The 17,290-nt window shown below is 34.6% G+C and overlaps 1 protein-coding gene across 1 annotated transcript in view; it reads left to right on the top strand.

Moving 5' to 3' along the window:
* The window catches only part of SUSD1 (sushi domain containing 1), a 283,693-nt gene that overhangs the window by 154,350 nt on the left and 112,053 nt on the right, over window positions 1-17,290 (top strand). Inside the window, 1 exon segment of the mRNA XM_051961204.1 lies at window positions 9,954-10,143. Coding sequence (XP_051817164.1) covers window positions 9,954-10,143 — 190 coding nt within the window.

Below are 17,290 nucleotides of genomic sequence, written 5' to 3'. Positions count from 1 at the left end.
ATTTAACACCACTGATCATCTTCTTTTCCAAAATACTCTGGGTTTTGTGACGTTAGTCTGTACTGGTACTTAACTATACAATCACTCCTCAATCACCTTTGCTAGATCATCATCTTTACAATATCCTCTATCAGCTGAGGTTTCTTATTTTCTTTCTTTGTATTTTCTCTCAGTAATCTCAGCAATTCCTATAGTTTTAATTATCATCTTTGTGACGCTGACTCCCAGATTTATACATTTAGAACCAAAAGCTCTCCTGAGTTCTGTTCCTATTTCCAATGGAACATTTTAAACTGGATGTTCCAGAGACATTTAAAATTCAACATGACTTCACTAAAACCCACTTTTCTTTCATACTTCTTTCTGTCAAAGGTACCATTTTTCTTCAACTTCTTCCTCTCCCTCATCCTATATAACCAATCACTTACCAAATATTACTTTTTCTACCTTCACATCTCTCTCATTCATTCTTTTCTTCTCTACTCAGACATCTACAATTTTAATTCAGGTATTCATCATCTCTCACCCATAAGACCTAACTGATCTCCTTCCCTCAGGTCTCTCTTCAATGCAGTCTACACATTGACTCTGGCATAAATTTCCTTACACAGATCTAGTCATACAATTCAATAAACTCTTATAACTACCTATTGCCTCTAGCATAAGATCTAAATACATTTGTCTAGTTTTAAAGGATTTTACAAATATCTTTCTAGCTTTTTAAAGGATTTTAAAAAATATCTGATAGTATTTCTCATGCTTCAGTTTACCCAATTGAAAGACCAATGAAACTAGCCTTTCTGCTCTTCATATTCAGTATCCTATCAATTTCTGTACTTTTGAACTGGATGTTCTCCATAACGGGAAAGCATTCCTTCCTCATTTCTGCCTTACAGAATCCTTTCTCCCCCTTCAAAACACAGACCAAACACCATTTTCTATATAGTTAACCAATTTAATTTTATCCTGTCGTCTACTCTTGAATCCCATTCCCCAACCCCTTCTATTTTCAATGTTCATCCCTTTCAAATCTCAGACATGGATTAGATGATTGCCACATCTTCCTCTTCTATTGCTACTCATATGCTGAATAATAACTAGAGAAAGTCATAATTGTATTGATTAAGCATACTGATTAGGTAAATTCTTTTTATCCAATTTTGACTGAGTTCTCACTGCAGTAAGGCAATCATTTAAATCTCTTTCACTGATTTCTTATCTCACTGTACACAGAAGCTATTCTAAGCCTTCTCTCTTCAAGTCCCTAGAAGTTCTTTCTCCTCCCTCTGCCCACCTGAGAAGCTAAGTCTCATTTCACAAAGACAATTGAATCTATTAGCATTGAGTTCCAGGAATGGAGTAAAGTAAAGACAGAGCAGTGATTATGGTGAGGAACTGGAAGTCACAATGAGGGCAAAGAGTAAGCTTAGGAATGTTAGGTCATAAGAAGAAATAGGGGGTTATGACCAGGTAGGGAAAAGTCAGAATTTTTGATTAAGGAATTAAAACACTTGTAAGCAGGTCCTAGTAACATCTATTCCCAAAATGTGGCTGAAGTGTGAAGTGAAGAAGTAAATTATGAGAATTAAGAAGACTCAAAAATTGGAAGATTTTAGAGAGTTTGAGGAAGTGTCAAATTAAATATTGAAATTCCTTAGTTTAAAAACTAGAGTTGGGAAGTAGGAAGATGATTAATCAGGTATATACAATTGCTTGACAAAGGAGGCAGAATGATCTAAATGATACATTACGGCACCATGGTTTGAAAAGAGTGGAGTACAATGTACTTCAAAGCAGCTGACATCCCTACTCACTAAAAAATATTATTCATTAGCTGTTGGATCCTTTGCTCAGTGTTGTGTATTTGTTCATATAACTTGCCTAGCAACTGGTAATTGATGGTAAGTAGAATATTGTTGTGTTGGCAGGATGTAACTTAGTCCTTGAAAACAGTTACAGTTGAACTGAAAGGCTTAAGTCAATATTAGTTTAAGCTCAATATCAGTTTGCTTGACTAAAGGCATAGTGAATTTAAAAAAAAAAAAAAAGGGAGGCATCAGACTGGAGAGACTATTAAAATATGGTGTCCACTTCTGAAACCCATATATTTTTTATTTTATTTTATTTTTTTCTGAAACCTATTTATTTGGAAGAACATTGATAAACCGGAATACCTGCAGCAAAGGACAATCTCTTATGAAGGTATTCGATACTATGGTACTGAAGAACCTGAGGAAGATCCTGAGCTTGTAGAAGGGAAGACTTAGAAAGGACATAGGATCATGGCATTAGAGCTGGAAAGGACCTCAAAGGTCATTTGGTCCATGATGGCTGTCTTTTACTATTAGAAAAGCTACCATGGAAGATGGATTAGGTTGCCCTATGTGTCTCCAGAAGCAAGAATTAGGGCCAGTGTGCTGAAGTCACTGAAACACATTTGCAATCAATATGAAGAATGACTCCTTAACAATTTGATTGGGAATTGTGATTTCATTAATATAGGGACATCTTGTTCTGGAAAGTCCCTCCATTGATATAAATTAGCAAATTATTCCACAATTTAGTTTTAGGTTGTCTGAGGCATTGAGACTTTTGCTTTCTTCATCTGTAAAAATAGGTAGTATAGTAAAAGCACAGGGTTATTATAAGGATTAAATGAAATAATTTTAGTATTTTGCAAGCCTTAAAATACAAAATAAAAGGCAAGCTATTATCCATTTCACCTTTGGACAGTTGTACTTTTTAGAAAGAGACAATATAATAATAGTAAATAAGAAGTTGACTTTAGACTCAGGGACATCCAGGAAGATTAAAGTCCTACCTTTGTTAAATATCAGCCATGTGAAATGAGCAAGTCTCTTAAAATCCAGTGTAACACAGCTAGGAAATGTCTGAACTGACTTTAAATGCAAGTCTTTAAAACTCTATTCTATACATTGTCTTGATACGAGGTGTATCATGGATTCCTTTGGCAGTCTTTAGTCTATGGACCCATTTGTAGAATAATATTTTCTAACAAATAAAATTAAATACATGGGGTTAAAAAAGGAAGCAATTATATTAGTTCAAAATATTTTTTTTCAAAATTTCATGGAGCCAGATTAAGAAACCCTCCTCTAGGGGATTATAAGATTGAGGCAACTGGACCCCAGGGAAAGGACCTTCAGACACATAAAGATAACTCCTAGGCAATCTTTTGGCTGGGTATCTCCTGGTATAACCTTTATTTTCATTTGTTTGGAAAGACTTTAAGTGTATTATTCATAACTGTTCCTATGTTTGGGAAAATTTGGGGGATAGATGAGATGATTTTTAAAAGTTCCTTCTCTCCTTAAATTTGTATTATAGTCAAATCTTAAAGAATAGCTTCATTAAGAACTCAGCTATGATGATGAGCACTTTTCATTGTTTGGCCACTAGAGGGCAAGGCTGTTATATGTTAAAAATCAGATTATTCTCAGTCTTTTGATTAGGTCCTTCTTTCATGCAATGGATCCCCCTGAAGACTTGATACAAATTTAGTATATGGATGCCTATTAATTATCTCAGGGTTTGTCAACAGGAAATCAACTGGTTGGGGACAGAGTTGTTCTCTTAATTTTGTATCCCTAGGGCTCAGAGGCAGTTAGATAGTATAATAGATAGATCATCATATTGGAGTCAGGAAGGCCTGAGTTAAATTTGAAATAGCTTACAGCCTTAGTAGCTGTGTGAGTCTGGATAAGGAATTTAACTTCTCTCTGCCGCAGTTTCCTCAATGTAAAATGAGGATAATAATAGCACTTCTCTTCTAGGTTTGTGATGAGGATCAAATGAAATATTTTCCAAATTCTTCACATAGTATCTGACATATAGTAGTTGCTTAATAAATGCTTGCTTTCTTCCTAGCACAGTGCCTAGCATGTAGCATTTTGTGATAAACACCTATTAAATTGTATTGCACTGTCATGACATTTCCCACATATTCTCAAAACAGAAATAATTTTCATCTAAAAAAAATTAAATGTCTCATTGACAGTATCAGAGTTAGACAAAACACCAAAAATTATGGTATTAAATCTCCAAAAAAAATTGGAATCATAAAGACTTTTCTGTTGTTGTTGTTGTTGTTTTTGTGGTAATCCCAGAAATATCATTCCTAAAGAGGAGAAGATGAGTTATTAAGATGACAGGAGAGAAAAAGACTAAGTTGCCTCAAATGAAATAACATATATAAAGCATATAAATCATTATTTACCAAGGGCTCAGAGCTAGTGAGAGAGCTTGATACAACTGAAGTGGAATGAAGTTGAAATCAGAGGCTATGAATTCAAATCCTGATTCTCCACTTCTATTTATCTACTGGAATGACACTTAAAAAAAAAAAAAGTTAACACTTTTCCTATTTGGGTTTCAGTCTTCTCAATGACAAAGTAAAGGAATTAATTTGATGACCTTTAAGATTTCTTCTAATTCTTTATCTTTGATCCTATGAAATTGACTAAATAATGGAAACTGACTAAATTTTTCTGCCTTCTTTTCTCTCTGGTCTATAATTTTGTGAAAATTTGTTTGGAGAATAGATCCTTATATTTTTTTTATTTTTTATAGGAAAAAATTTAAATCACAAACTTAATTCTGTTTTTAACATGTGAGAAACAAAATGAATAAAATGCCAAATAAAACTGTAAATCAAACAATATTTTAATAAAATAAAAATGCCTACTTTAACAAAGCAATATCTTTTTTGCTGTGTTTCCCCGTCTGACAATTTTTGTGCTCTATAGAGTTTTGCTGCTGTTGTTATTTATAGGTAACTGTAGTCCATAAATTCACTTTTTTTGGTTACTTTGCATAGTGGCATAATTTTTTCTTGATCATGTGATTTTTCTTGTTGATAGGATGAATTTTTTTTTTTTTTATTATGAGAGACAGCCTAAAGTAGACAACATGAGTTTCAATGGGACTTCTGCTGTTAATAGAAGTTACTAGGCAAGTCACTTAACTTCAGTTCCTCAGACATTTTTCTAATATTTATTTACTAAACCCTGGAAAAATTGATTAGGAGAGAATTAAAATGTTGAAATCACATATTCTTTAAGTTCCTGCATTTAATTTATTGTATTCATTGTTTTCCCATATTGAATCATCTGTACATTTCTGGCAAAACTCCTATTTGGACATAATACTTATTAAAATATATTACTGCATACTATTTTCTAATGTTTTCATTAACATATTTTATAGACAACACTAATGATACAAAGTTCCTTATAATTATCATATTTATTAATGATGATGAGACTATCCTTTTTTTTTTTTTTTGGTCTTATCTCTGCTCAAAACCATTTTAGCCTCATAAAAAGATTGGAGGTACATACCATAATGCTCTATCTTGGAAACAGTCTTCTGTCTCTCTTTTCCATCTTTTTCTTTGTGGACCAGATAGGTGATTTCATTGATTGTACATTTATAGTCTGAGAGTTGCCCAAGAGTACTGAAAAGTAAAATGTGCCCGGGGCACAGGGCACAGAGGTAATACTTGAGCCAAGGCTTTCTTGTTTCCAAAAGCAGCTCTTTATCTCTGATGGCATCTATGAGATTTTATTTTTGTTGTTCTGTCAATTTTTTTTCAGTCTTGCCTAACTCTTCATAGCCCCATTTGGGTTTTGTTTTTTGTGTTTTTGGTTTGCTTTACCATTTTCTTAAGCTCATTTTACATATGAGATAATTGAAATAATTGGGAAAGTGACTTGTTCAGGGTCACACAGATAGTAAGTATCTGGGGCCAGAATTGAGCTCAGAAAGCAGGTCCAATGCTGTGTATCCACCTGCCACCCAAATGCCCATCCTACCTTTTGCAGGAAGGCTGTTCCAGTTCCTCTTAAGTCTGATACCTTCTCTAAATTGATTATTTCCTATTTATTCTGCAGATAGCTTCTTTGTATATAATTATTTACATGTTGTAACGTTACATTTACATGTTATTATATTGGATTGCGAGTTCCTTAAGAGTAAGTACTATCTTTTGTCTATCTCCACTTTTTAATTTATTATTTCAATTACAGTTTTTAAAGAACACAATTTCAAGTAAGCAGCAAACAAAAAAGTAATATGATCACCATTTAATTATACTATCATTATATACATGTCTTTTTATAGTTTGATAATATGGCATTTAAAATTGTCTTTTAAATGTTTGTAGCAGCCATTTTTGTAGTGGCAAGGAACTGGAAATCAATAAATGCCCATCAGTTGGGGAATGTTATGGTATATGAATGTAATGGAATATTATTGTTCTATAAGAAACGATGGGAAGGCTGATTTCAGAAAAGCCTGGAAAGACTTTCATGAACTGATGCTGAGTGAAGTGGAACAGAATCAAGAGATTATTGTAAATAATAACAACAAGGTTTTATGATGATCAACTGTGATGAACTTGGCTCTTTTCATCAATTGGGTAATTCGAGGCAATTACAGTAGACTTGAGATGAAGAGTGACATTCACATCAGGAGAGAGAACTGTGGAAGCTGAATGTGGATCAAATCATAGTATTTTCACCTTTTGGTTGTTAGTTTGTTTCTTTTTTCTTTCTCATGTTTTTCCCCCCCTTTTGACTTGATTTTTCTTACACAACATGACTAATATGGAAATACATTTAGAAGGATTGCATATATTTAATCTATAATGGATTGCTTGCTGTCTTGGGGAGGGAGAAAAATTTGGAACACGAGGTTTTGTAAAGGTGAATGATGGAAGCTATCTTTGCATGTATTTGGAAAACTAAAATATTATTTTAAAAAAATAAGTCACAACTCCCCCCAAATAAATACAGTTTCTATTCTTTTAAATTTTTCTCCCAAGAATATAATTATTTTGGTGGCAATTCAATATGTATTTGAAAAAGTGGGTATATGCTTTGCTTTGTTTTATTGACAGTCCTCATATATCTTTGTTTTAAATCTTATGTTTTATGTTCCAACTTCTTATTTTTGTAAAAATATATATATATATATTTCCTAACATTTTTATTATATTTTTCTTTTTATTTGCTTTTTGAATGATTTTTTTCTTTACTGTAGTTTTGAAGTTTGTATATAAACTTGACTTTTGCATTTTTCCTTGTTGGGTTGTTAGGAAAATGACTTTTAAAGTAGTTTTATGAATTTGGGAAAGGCAGTTTCCTGAAATATAGTGATTGGATTCTTTTCTTCTTGGAAATTTTCTGGGAGCTCAACAATTCTGAGGTTTTTTCCTTTATTTATCCTTCACATCTATAATTTTCATTTGCATTGTTTATAATTATTTCCCTTAATGGATTTTATTTTCTGGGCTTCCCTGCCCAACCTCCTTCAATTGTTTTCCCACCTTCTATGATTGTTAATCCTGTTTTTTAGTTAGAGCCTTTAATATTTAAAATTCTCTATTATTTTTCACCTTATTAGGTTTTGTCATCATTTCAAACCAAGACCTTTTTTTTAATGTTATAATATGGTCTTGGAGACCATAAAGTTGAAACTCTTCATTTTATGTATAAGGAAACTGAGGCACATTAAGTGACTTGCCTAAGGTCAAGGCTAGTAGATGTCTGAGGTCTTTGAACTCAGATCTTCCTAACTCCAAGTCTAGACTGTATGTACTTCATCACTTGGCTGCTTCCTTTAATATCTTTAAAGATTTAAAAAAATTTTCAAGTCAATTTTTCTTTTAACTTAATTACTTTTGTGTAACTCATATCCTGAGATTTCTTGAATTATTTCTAGTGCAACTTCAAATATGATTTTAGTATTTTTCTCTTTGATTCTCTAATTATTAATGTAATTATCCTATCATATCATCATTATCATATCATACTGTATTTGAACTCTCCTTGGCATGTTTATCATGTTTTTGGTGTGAATTTTAAATTTCTTGTAGGAGTTTCTGGAAGGTTTTATCTTATTTTTTTGGTTTACGTTAGAACATCAGTTTCCTGAAAACAGAGATTATATGTATATGATTAGCATAGTGCATGGCTTACATTAGCCCTTCATAAATATTTGTTGATTGATTGTTGAGGAGTATCATAAAGTGCCACGGTTTTTTTCATCCTATCAGTCCACATACTTCCCAGAAGAAAGATATTTTCTTTGCCATCTGAATAAAATCCTTTGCATCTGAGCATAGTTAAACTTTAGGATGGGCCTTTTAGAAGAATTGAAAATATCTTCTAAGCTGTCCTTCTAATTTGTTAGGATGAAACTCAGTTCAGTCTGATCACCAGGAGTCAAGGCTAAAGTGTGAGAGAATTGAGTGGATAGCAATTTCTTAAGATTTCCTCTGTCTTATACTTGCACAAAGAGAACAGGTAATGAGGAAGGAAGGATTAGCAAACACTGTGGGATATTAAACACCAAAAGCCTTGTTACATGAAAAAGTTCAACTTCAGAAACTGATGCAATTTTGTTAATGGAAATTACAATAAAAAAAGATGCATTGTCATCTGCCTTTTTGCCAAATCCTAAGGATTACTAGGCTTTTCCATCTGCTTTATGACTGATATCTCCTATCTATCTTGTCTCCTCCATTAGAATGAGTGCTCTGGGAGAGCCAAGACTATGCTAATTATATTGTTTGTACCCCTAATGCTTAACATATCATTTTGCCCATTCTGTATGCTTAATACATGCTTCTTCATTGATTCACATTCATAAATTTCTTATGTTTTCCTATTGGTAGTCCTGAAGCCAGTCTTGTTTGTTGGTGAAAATATTTTCAGGTCCTGATGTTTTTTTCCCCAACAAGCCTAGGATAAAGATAAATTGCTAGGTAGTTATAGGGTAGAATTCTGGGCCTGGAGGCAGGAAGACATTTTCCTGAGTTCAAATCTGGTCTGAGATATTTACTAAATGTGTGACATTGGGCAAATTACTTCATCCTGTTTTCCTCAATTTCCTCATTTTTAAAATGAACTGGAGAAAGAAATGGCAAATCATTTTGCATCTTTGCCAAGAAAACTCCAAATGAGAGAGGATGTGGGGGAAAAAGGTAAATTTGTGAACTGATTAACCATTCTGGAGAACTATGCTTAACTATTACCAAAGAGCTATAAAACTGTGTTCATTAAACCAGCAATACTACTACCTAAGTCTGTATCCCAAAGAGATCATAAAAAAGTCCACCTGTACAAAAATGTTTGTAATTGCTCTTTTTGTGATGGAAATTGGAAATTGAGGGCATGTCCATCAGTTGGGGACTAGCTGAACAAATTGTGGCATATAGATATAATGGAATACTATTGTTCTACAAAAATTGATGAGCAGCAATATTTTAGAAAAACCCGCAAAGATTTACATGAACAGATGCTGAGTGAAGTGAGCAGAACTAGGAGAACATTGTGTACAGTATTAGCAACACTGTGTGATGATCAACTATGATAAGCTTAGCTCTCCTCCACAATACAATGCACTAAGACAATTCCAAAAGATTCATGATGGAAAATGTTATCCATATTCAGAGAAGGAACCATGGAGTTGAAATGCAGATTAAAGCATACTATTTTCACTTTTGTTTCTTATTTCTCATGATTTTCTGCTTTTGTTCTGATTCTTCTTTCACAATATAACTAATGTGGAAATATGTTTAATATGATTGTACGTGTTGGTCCCATATCAGATTGCTTATTGTCTTGGGGTAGGGGAGGAGAAGGAGAGAAGCAAAAAAATTGAAAATCAAAATCTTATAAAGTGAATGTTGAAAACTATCTTTACATGTAATTGGGAAAAAAATTAAAAGAAAAAAAAAAGAAAACCCCAAATGGGGTAAAAAATAGTTAGACATGACTGAAAATGACTAAACAACAAAAAACTAAAATTGAATGAGTATGAAAAAAAGAAAAAATATTTTTCTTGCTTTATCTTCATTTTTCTTGAGTTCTTGATATTTAGAATAAAGCAGAATTTAACATTGCCTTATTCTTTCAATTTCACAACAGTTTCAAGTCCTGGGACAAAGACAGTATCAAAGTAATTTTTATCATGAGACATCATTTAACTTTACTACAAGAGAAAAATTTCCAGAGGTGTGTTTAGATCTGTACCCAAGAACTTATTATACAGTGAATATCACCACCATGGCATTTCCAAAACATTCAGCACATATCATCATAGCAACACCAAGATCAGGTAGGTGTTGCCATCTTTCTTTTTTGGTGTATTTGATGACAGGAGGCTAAATTGTTCAGAGTGGTATAGTGGAATGTGTATGGAATCACATAGATTTAGACCTGGGAGAGACCTTAGATGCTATTTTTTAAGATGAAGAAACTGAGGTTCAAAGAGATTAATTTGCTCAGTATCCAGAGCTAGTAAGATCTGAGGTGGGATTTGAATCCAAATTTTCAACACCCTATCCTTTACACAATATTCATCCCAGATATGACACAGTCTAGCTGTTTGGCATTGGTTAAGTCACTTTATCTCTGTAGACCTCACTCCTTTCATCAGTAAAACGAGAGGACTGGAACCCTGTGACTGCCAAGAGGTTTTTATGTATGCTAAAATTTTATGATTTAGAGATAATTCATACAGAGATAATTTAGAAATATCTATAATTCACATAGAGATTCATTTGTTTGCTCCCAAAATTGTACTTCCTGAAATGCTGAGATTCTGAAATGGAGCTTCTGAGAGAAGTTAGAACAGACATGATGACATGATGGTTAACAAGTTATTTTGATAATAATAGGAAAAATGATAGTTATTTCCATAATTTCAGTTTGACAAAAAATGTACATCTTGAGCATATAATTCATGGAAATATCTAAAGAAGCATGGAGATTTTCTGAACTAAAAGTAAATCTGAATTTCAGATCATTTTTCTAACCAGGAATCATTTGAGAGTTGGGAATGAGAAATCTGGTAGACACCTCTATAAGGAAATAGAATTTGCTTTTGAATTTAGTCTTCAATTTCATTTCTTTAAAGGAGAGAGCACACTTGATCTCATAGTCTTTGATGAAATATTCCTGAACCCTTTTGAATGTATCTGTGCCTAACTTTTAGTTTCCCAATCTCGGGCTTAACCCCTTCTAGGGTCAAGGGCATCTGTTAACAGTTTTAACAAGTCAGTGAAGGATTGAGAAGAAATCTTTTAAAAATCCAAACCAGTATTAAATTCCTTATCATAAATATAAGCTTCTATGGACAAGGACTGTATTAATTTTTGTCTTGATTGCTCCAGTGTCTGGCAAAATACATAATCTGAACATTTATTAAACATCCTATTGATGCAAAGCATTGTACTAGTCGTTTAGAAAGGGAAGGGAGAAGAATTTATCAATAATAATAATAGCTAAGATTTGTATAGCATCCATAAGTACTTGATATTGCTTATTGAATGAATGAATACATGAGCACTCTTACTCTCTGCTGACCTATCTTTCTAGACTCATTGAACATTATTCCTCATCCTGAATACCAATCCAGCAAAGTCTTCTCTCTGGTTCTCAGTCACAATATTGGATTTTCTGTATCAGTGCCTTTGAATGGTCATCCCCCATTCCTGGAGCATACTTTCTCCTTTCATCTGCCTCATATAGTCCTTTGCCTTTAAGACAAAGCTAAGGCATCATAGGTCTGAAGACTTTCCTAATTTCCCTCAACTACTAATGCCTTCTCTCAATCTACTTTGTATTTAACTCCTTTGTATATCTATGTGCAAGTATATATTTCATTCACCTTATATTTATGCTGCATCTATATTTATATGTATTTGTCATATATCCTGTTTAGAATGTAAGCTCAATGTGAATAGGCATTGTATCATTCTTTTTTTATTTAGGTCCCAAGGATATAGCCTAGTGCTAGACACATACTGGTTGATTGATCTCCCAAAAACAATTATAAGAATAAGTAAACTTAATATCAGGAAGATATTTCTTATAGGCAACACTATAATAATAATAACAACAATATTAACATTTCTGTAGTGTCTACTATGTGATAGGCAGTGCCCTTAATATGCTAAGTGTTTTGTAATTATTATTTCATTTGATCCTGACAACAACCCTAAAAGGTAGGTGCTGTTATCATCCCTATTTTATAGATGAAAAGTCTGAGGCAGACAGAGAAGGTAAGTGATATGCATAGAATTATACAGCTAGGAAATATATGAACTCACATTTAAACTCAGATCTTCTTGATTTACTAGCTGGATGAAATGAGAATAGCTTAGCACAGTGCCTGGCACATAGTAGGTGGTATATAAGTATTAATTATTCTTTTATTTGTTATTACATATTTATTTCCCTCCCACAACCTCTGTCCAAGGGACTAGCATAGTATTTTGCACCAAGAAGATATTTAATAAATGCTTATTGAATCAAATAGCATAGGAGACGGTAGCAACACACTCTGCTTTCTTGATTTCCCTAGAGCATAACTTTGTTGGCAGACAGTAGCTAAGAAATTGCCCCTTTGGTTAGTTCAACAGCTGGATCCTCTTCATTCAGTAAGTATTTATTAAGTTCCTATTATGTGCTAGAAACTATACACAATAGAAGTAGTCCCTTCCTTCATGGAGCTTATATCCTGTCCAAGGAGACACCATGTAGATAACTACATTCAAAGATATGTATACAAAAGAAAACAAGGTGAGTTTAGGGAAGTCAGTAATATCTGGAGAGATCAAGAAAGACCTCATGGTAGAAGGCAAAGCTTGGGCTGAATTTGGAAGGAAATTGGGTATCAAAAGAATGACTCTGATTCTTGTATTCTCTTAGTTATAACCTTCATTCAGGTTGATTTTTGTGAAAAAATGGGGCACTTGCAAGTCATTCAGTGGTTAAAACCAAAAAGAGGTTTATTCCCCCCACCACAATAAGAATATGCAACAAGAATACAGTGACATTTTGATTCTCTGGATTCAGCCCCCATGGACGCCACAAGGTTGCTTAATAAGGCAGTATACAGTGAAGATATGGTGACTCATATGATTTTCACAAACCTATAAAGATAAGGGAACCCAATCCCTAATATATCTAGGAAATTGTAAGCATGTAGGTGACCAGGAAGTTGTTTCAGTGAAGCTGGGTCAGTCTGGGGGCAGTTTTCACACATACACATACACACACACACACACACACACACACACACACACACACAAAGAGAGAGAGAGAGAGAGAGAGAGAGAGAGAGAGAGAGAGAGACAGACAGACAGACAGACAGACAGACAGACAGACAGACTTTTCTATGTGTGTGTATGAACATTTTGCTTGCCTGGTTTCTCTTTCATTGGGTACATTTCCCTTTATTTCTTGAGATTCCTCTTTACTTTCCTCAACTTATTTCCCTAAGAAATCACTCTTTAGGGTGATATTATAAAAGACAGCATATGATTACCCTAAGAATATTTACAGCATCACTATATACAAGCCTAAAGACAGAGCTAACTAGCTACCTATCTAACCCCAGGGCAGTTTTTTCCTCTGCAGTGAAGGTCAATGACTTGATGGTCAGTTGTGGAAATCACTTGTGTAAAGACCTCATTTCTTATTGCTATTGGAGGCAGGGAGGATTGAAAATTCTCAGAGCATAAGATTGTGTTCCATATTATCTACCAGGAGCCACTTAGAAAATGGCTGACCTTGCAGAGATAAGAAAGAGAGGAAACACTTGACCTATGTGTTCCTGAGATAGTGATTAACTGGGGAGAGGTTGCCAAAAGTGATTATGTGTTGGCTAAAGTAGGCCAACCTCCCAGAACTTTCCTTGTATTTTCAAACATACCTCCTGTGGGAAGTGCTTCATCTTTCTCTGCCAAATTGGTTTAACATCAGCACATTTGTAACCCAGAAATAAAAAGAAGGGAAATGGAGTGGGTGACCTAGTTCATATGGACAATGTGAGAAATAATAGCAAACTTTTTCAAGGGGAAGATGTGATTTTTTTATTGTAGGAGAACTTCCATGTGGAATCTATCCTCCACTCAGGCACATAAGTAATCACCTCATCTTGTAGTTTCAAGAAAATTGCCTGGGGTCTCAAGAAATTGGTCACAGAGATGTATAGATATTTCTGATTCCAAAGCCAGTTCCCTATCTACCAAATGGTGCTGCCTTTCATTTTTAATTAGGATTTTAATGTTTATAAAATACTTTTCTTAAAATATCTCTATGAGGTAGGTAGAGCTATAATTTGAGAAAGGCAATCAGGGCTTTTCCCCACGGTGTTGATATTTAGAAGATTATGATAGTGTATATTCCTATAGCAGATGAAAACACTTAAACTTGACATATAAAGTATTAACATGGGAAAAATTGTTTAAATAAACTAGCCATTGTATAACCCCATCTGCTTTCAGAAGCAGGTTTGAAGCTTGCTTCTCATGAAGTTAATTCTCCCACATCCCCCCCATAAAGGCGCCCAAACTGTTCCCTAATGAATTTTTGAAACATTCTGAATTTAACAGAACAAGAGCAGAACAAGTTTAAACACCCGGGCTTTCCTCTCTACTTCCGTATCAGAAATTAGTTTGGCAATGCTGTTGCTGGGAGAGGGTGGGGAGAGGAAGAAGCAGTCTATCCATGTCATCCTGGCCAAGTGGATTCAGTCATGTGTGAATAACAGAAGTAAGGAAGTCAAGAACAAAAGGTTTTTTAGCTTTCAAACACTGAACCCACATCTTTATTAGAGTATTCCAGTTTTATGTAAAGTATCATATTACTAGAGTACAGGCAATCTGTTGTCAGCTGTTCCTTGCATTGGCTCATTTGTTCATTTACAATGCTTACTGTATGCAGGACGTTATTATAGGTAACACAAAATCAAACATTGCGCAGTTCTGACCCAGAGCACAGAGGAGAGGTGAATGATATACTAGTATGCAATAGCCCAAAGCAGAATGTTATGATATCCTAGAATTGGTACAAAATTTGAGAGGAGAAAAGTAAAATGATAACTGAGATGATCATAGAAGGCAACTTTGAAAGTGGCATTTCATCTCAGCTTTGGGGAATGAACGATAATAGGTAGCTAATATTTATAGCACTGTTAGGTGGTGCTATATATATAGAGCACCAGCCCTGAAGTCAGGAGAACCTGAGTTCAAATCTGGCTTCAGACACTTAGTACTTCTTAGCTGTCTGACTCTGGGCAAGTCACTTAACCCCAATTGAACTCTGTCAGACATACAATCAGAATTTGATTTCTTTCAGTCATACAGTCTCTGCCAGATATATAGTTGACACAGTTTCTAGTTTCTGCTAAAATTTGCTACCTGTTTATCTTGTATAGCTGCTGGTTCCCTACTTAATTCCTGATTGTAAAATTGAAATCAGTTAACATAAGTTTAGAGGTCACTCTTCTTGGAAACTGCCATAGCTTTTCTGGGTTTTTTCTTGGGTCTCTTTTCTCAATCCTAACATGATATGTGTTTCCCTTGTAAATGACTAGGGCAGGGGAAAGGTACAGGAACAAAACTAAGTCTAAGGTCACAGATTTCCTCATTTAGCATCATTTTTCCCCTTTAAAATGCCTATGAGACTAACAACATTTTACCTCATAGATTGTTCAGTAATTTTTCAGTAGAATCCAATTCTCTGTGACTCCATTTGGGGTTTTCTTGGCAAGGATATAGGAGTGATTTGTCATTTCCTTCTTCAGCTCATTTGGCAGATGAGGAGACTGAGGTAAACAGTAAGTTAAATAACTTGCCAAGGGTCACACAGCTAATAAATGTCTGAGGCTGGATTTGAACTCAGGAAGATGAGTTTTCTTGACTCCAGGCCCAACACTCTCTCCACTTAGCTGCTTGGGTACAATAATTAGCTGCTTTTTAAAGATAAGGAAAACTGAAGCTCAGATAGGTTATGATTTGCTAGGATCACATAGCTATTGTCTGTAGTGGAATTTGAGTCTAGATGCTATAGAGCTGAAAGGAGAAAGGGAGAATGGGTATAACTCAAAGACACAAAGGGTGATAAATATCTGCAAATTTGAAAAGTATTATTATTTTAGTGAAAGGATCTAAAGACTATCCTGGTCTGTCTAGTGAGTGGTGGGTATAGTTGACTGGAGTATGACTCAATGGTTGCCAGTAGAGAATGGTCTGGTTGCAATTTAACTGATATAGAAATAGGTTTTGCCTCTCTTAACATGTATAATTGATATCATAAAGGGAGAGAATTTGGGGCTCAAAATATAAAAAAATATTGAAATGGTAAAAAAAATTATAAAAAGAGAGAAAGATTTGGTTACATATGCTGGTATGGAATCAGAGAACAAAGAGGGCAGAATGCTTGGAGAATTAGTTTGAAGGGAATAGTGTTTCAGGAGATGAACATTTTAGCTTGGTTTGAGAGTCAGGGAGTTATATACATATATGTATATGCCTATATGCCTGTATGAATTAATAAACAGCAAAAACATTATTAAGCATTTACTAAGTGCCAAGCATAGGACTAAGCTTTCGAGATAAACATTTAAAAAGCAGAGCTAGTCCCATTCTTCAGGCACTTTCATTCTGAGAGAGAGAGAGACAACATATACAGGGGAGTAGTTCCCCTGGAAAGAATTTTTTGGTTCAGAAAGTTACTGGGGATTTTGAGTGGGGGCCCATGTTAGCATATGCTAACACACCCCATTTAGGAAGAAGGGAGGATTTAATTTGATCATGGTTCACAGATCCATAACTAGAGAAGAAAGGGTATTCAGATGGTGATTTGTGAAGAGACTGAGGAAGTAGCTAGAGAGGAGATAATGAAGTGAATCATGGGCCAGAGCTCCTTAGGAAAGGGAGTAACTAGTGGGTTAAGGTGGGAGACCCAGAGTTTTTTCAGGAACCTTTAAGTTGTTGTTGGGGAGTTTGTGCTGGAACTGCTCCAAAAAAGAAGGGAAGGGTTTTGACATTATTTGTAGTGCATCTGTTCCCTACTGCTCCACCCATTGGATGTGTTTCCCAATGAGGGACAAGCTGGAATGCCTCATATACCATAATGAATCAAGCTTTCTGTTTCAGGAGAAGAAGGGTGGAATAGGAATGGGGACTTAGGATACATGGTACCATGACTAAGCTAGGAAGCGAGGTTGCTAAGGGACTGGCTCTGACTTCTAGCTCCATCAGATCTGGTTCCCTCTTTTAGGTGGCTTACTCAATAATTAAGAAGAATCTCCTAGCCAGAAAAAGATTTAGGGCAGTAGTATCTTTGTTATTGTTATAGTTCTATGAAAAACCCTGGGCTTTTTTGGCTATAACCTTGTGACTTTGTTGTTTCAGGGAATTCCAAGTTTGGAAACTCCCTCTATTAAAGTAAATTAGAAGTTGTTCTTTGAT

The sequence above is a fragment of the Antechinus flavipes genome, chromosome 1 (assembly GCF_016432865.1).
Source record: "Antechinus flavipes isolate AdamAnt ecotype Samford, QLD, Australia chromosome 1, AdamAnt_v2, whole genome shotgun sequence".
Taxonomy (NCBI): domain Eukaryota; kingdom Metazoa; phylum Chordata; class Mammalia; order Dasyuromorphia; family Dasyuridae; genus Antechinus; species Antechinus flavipes.
The sequence above is the reverse complement of the archived record's forward strand: the minus strand, read 5'-3'. Positions and strand labels throughout refer to the sequence as shown.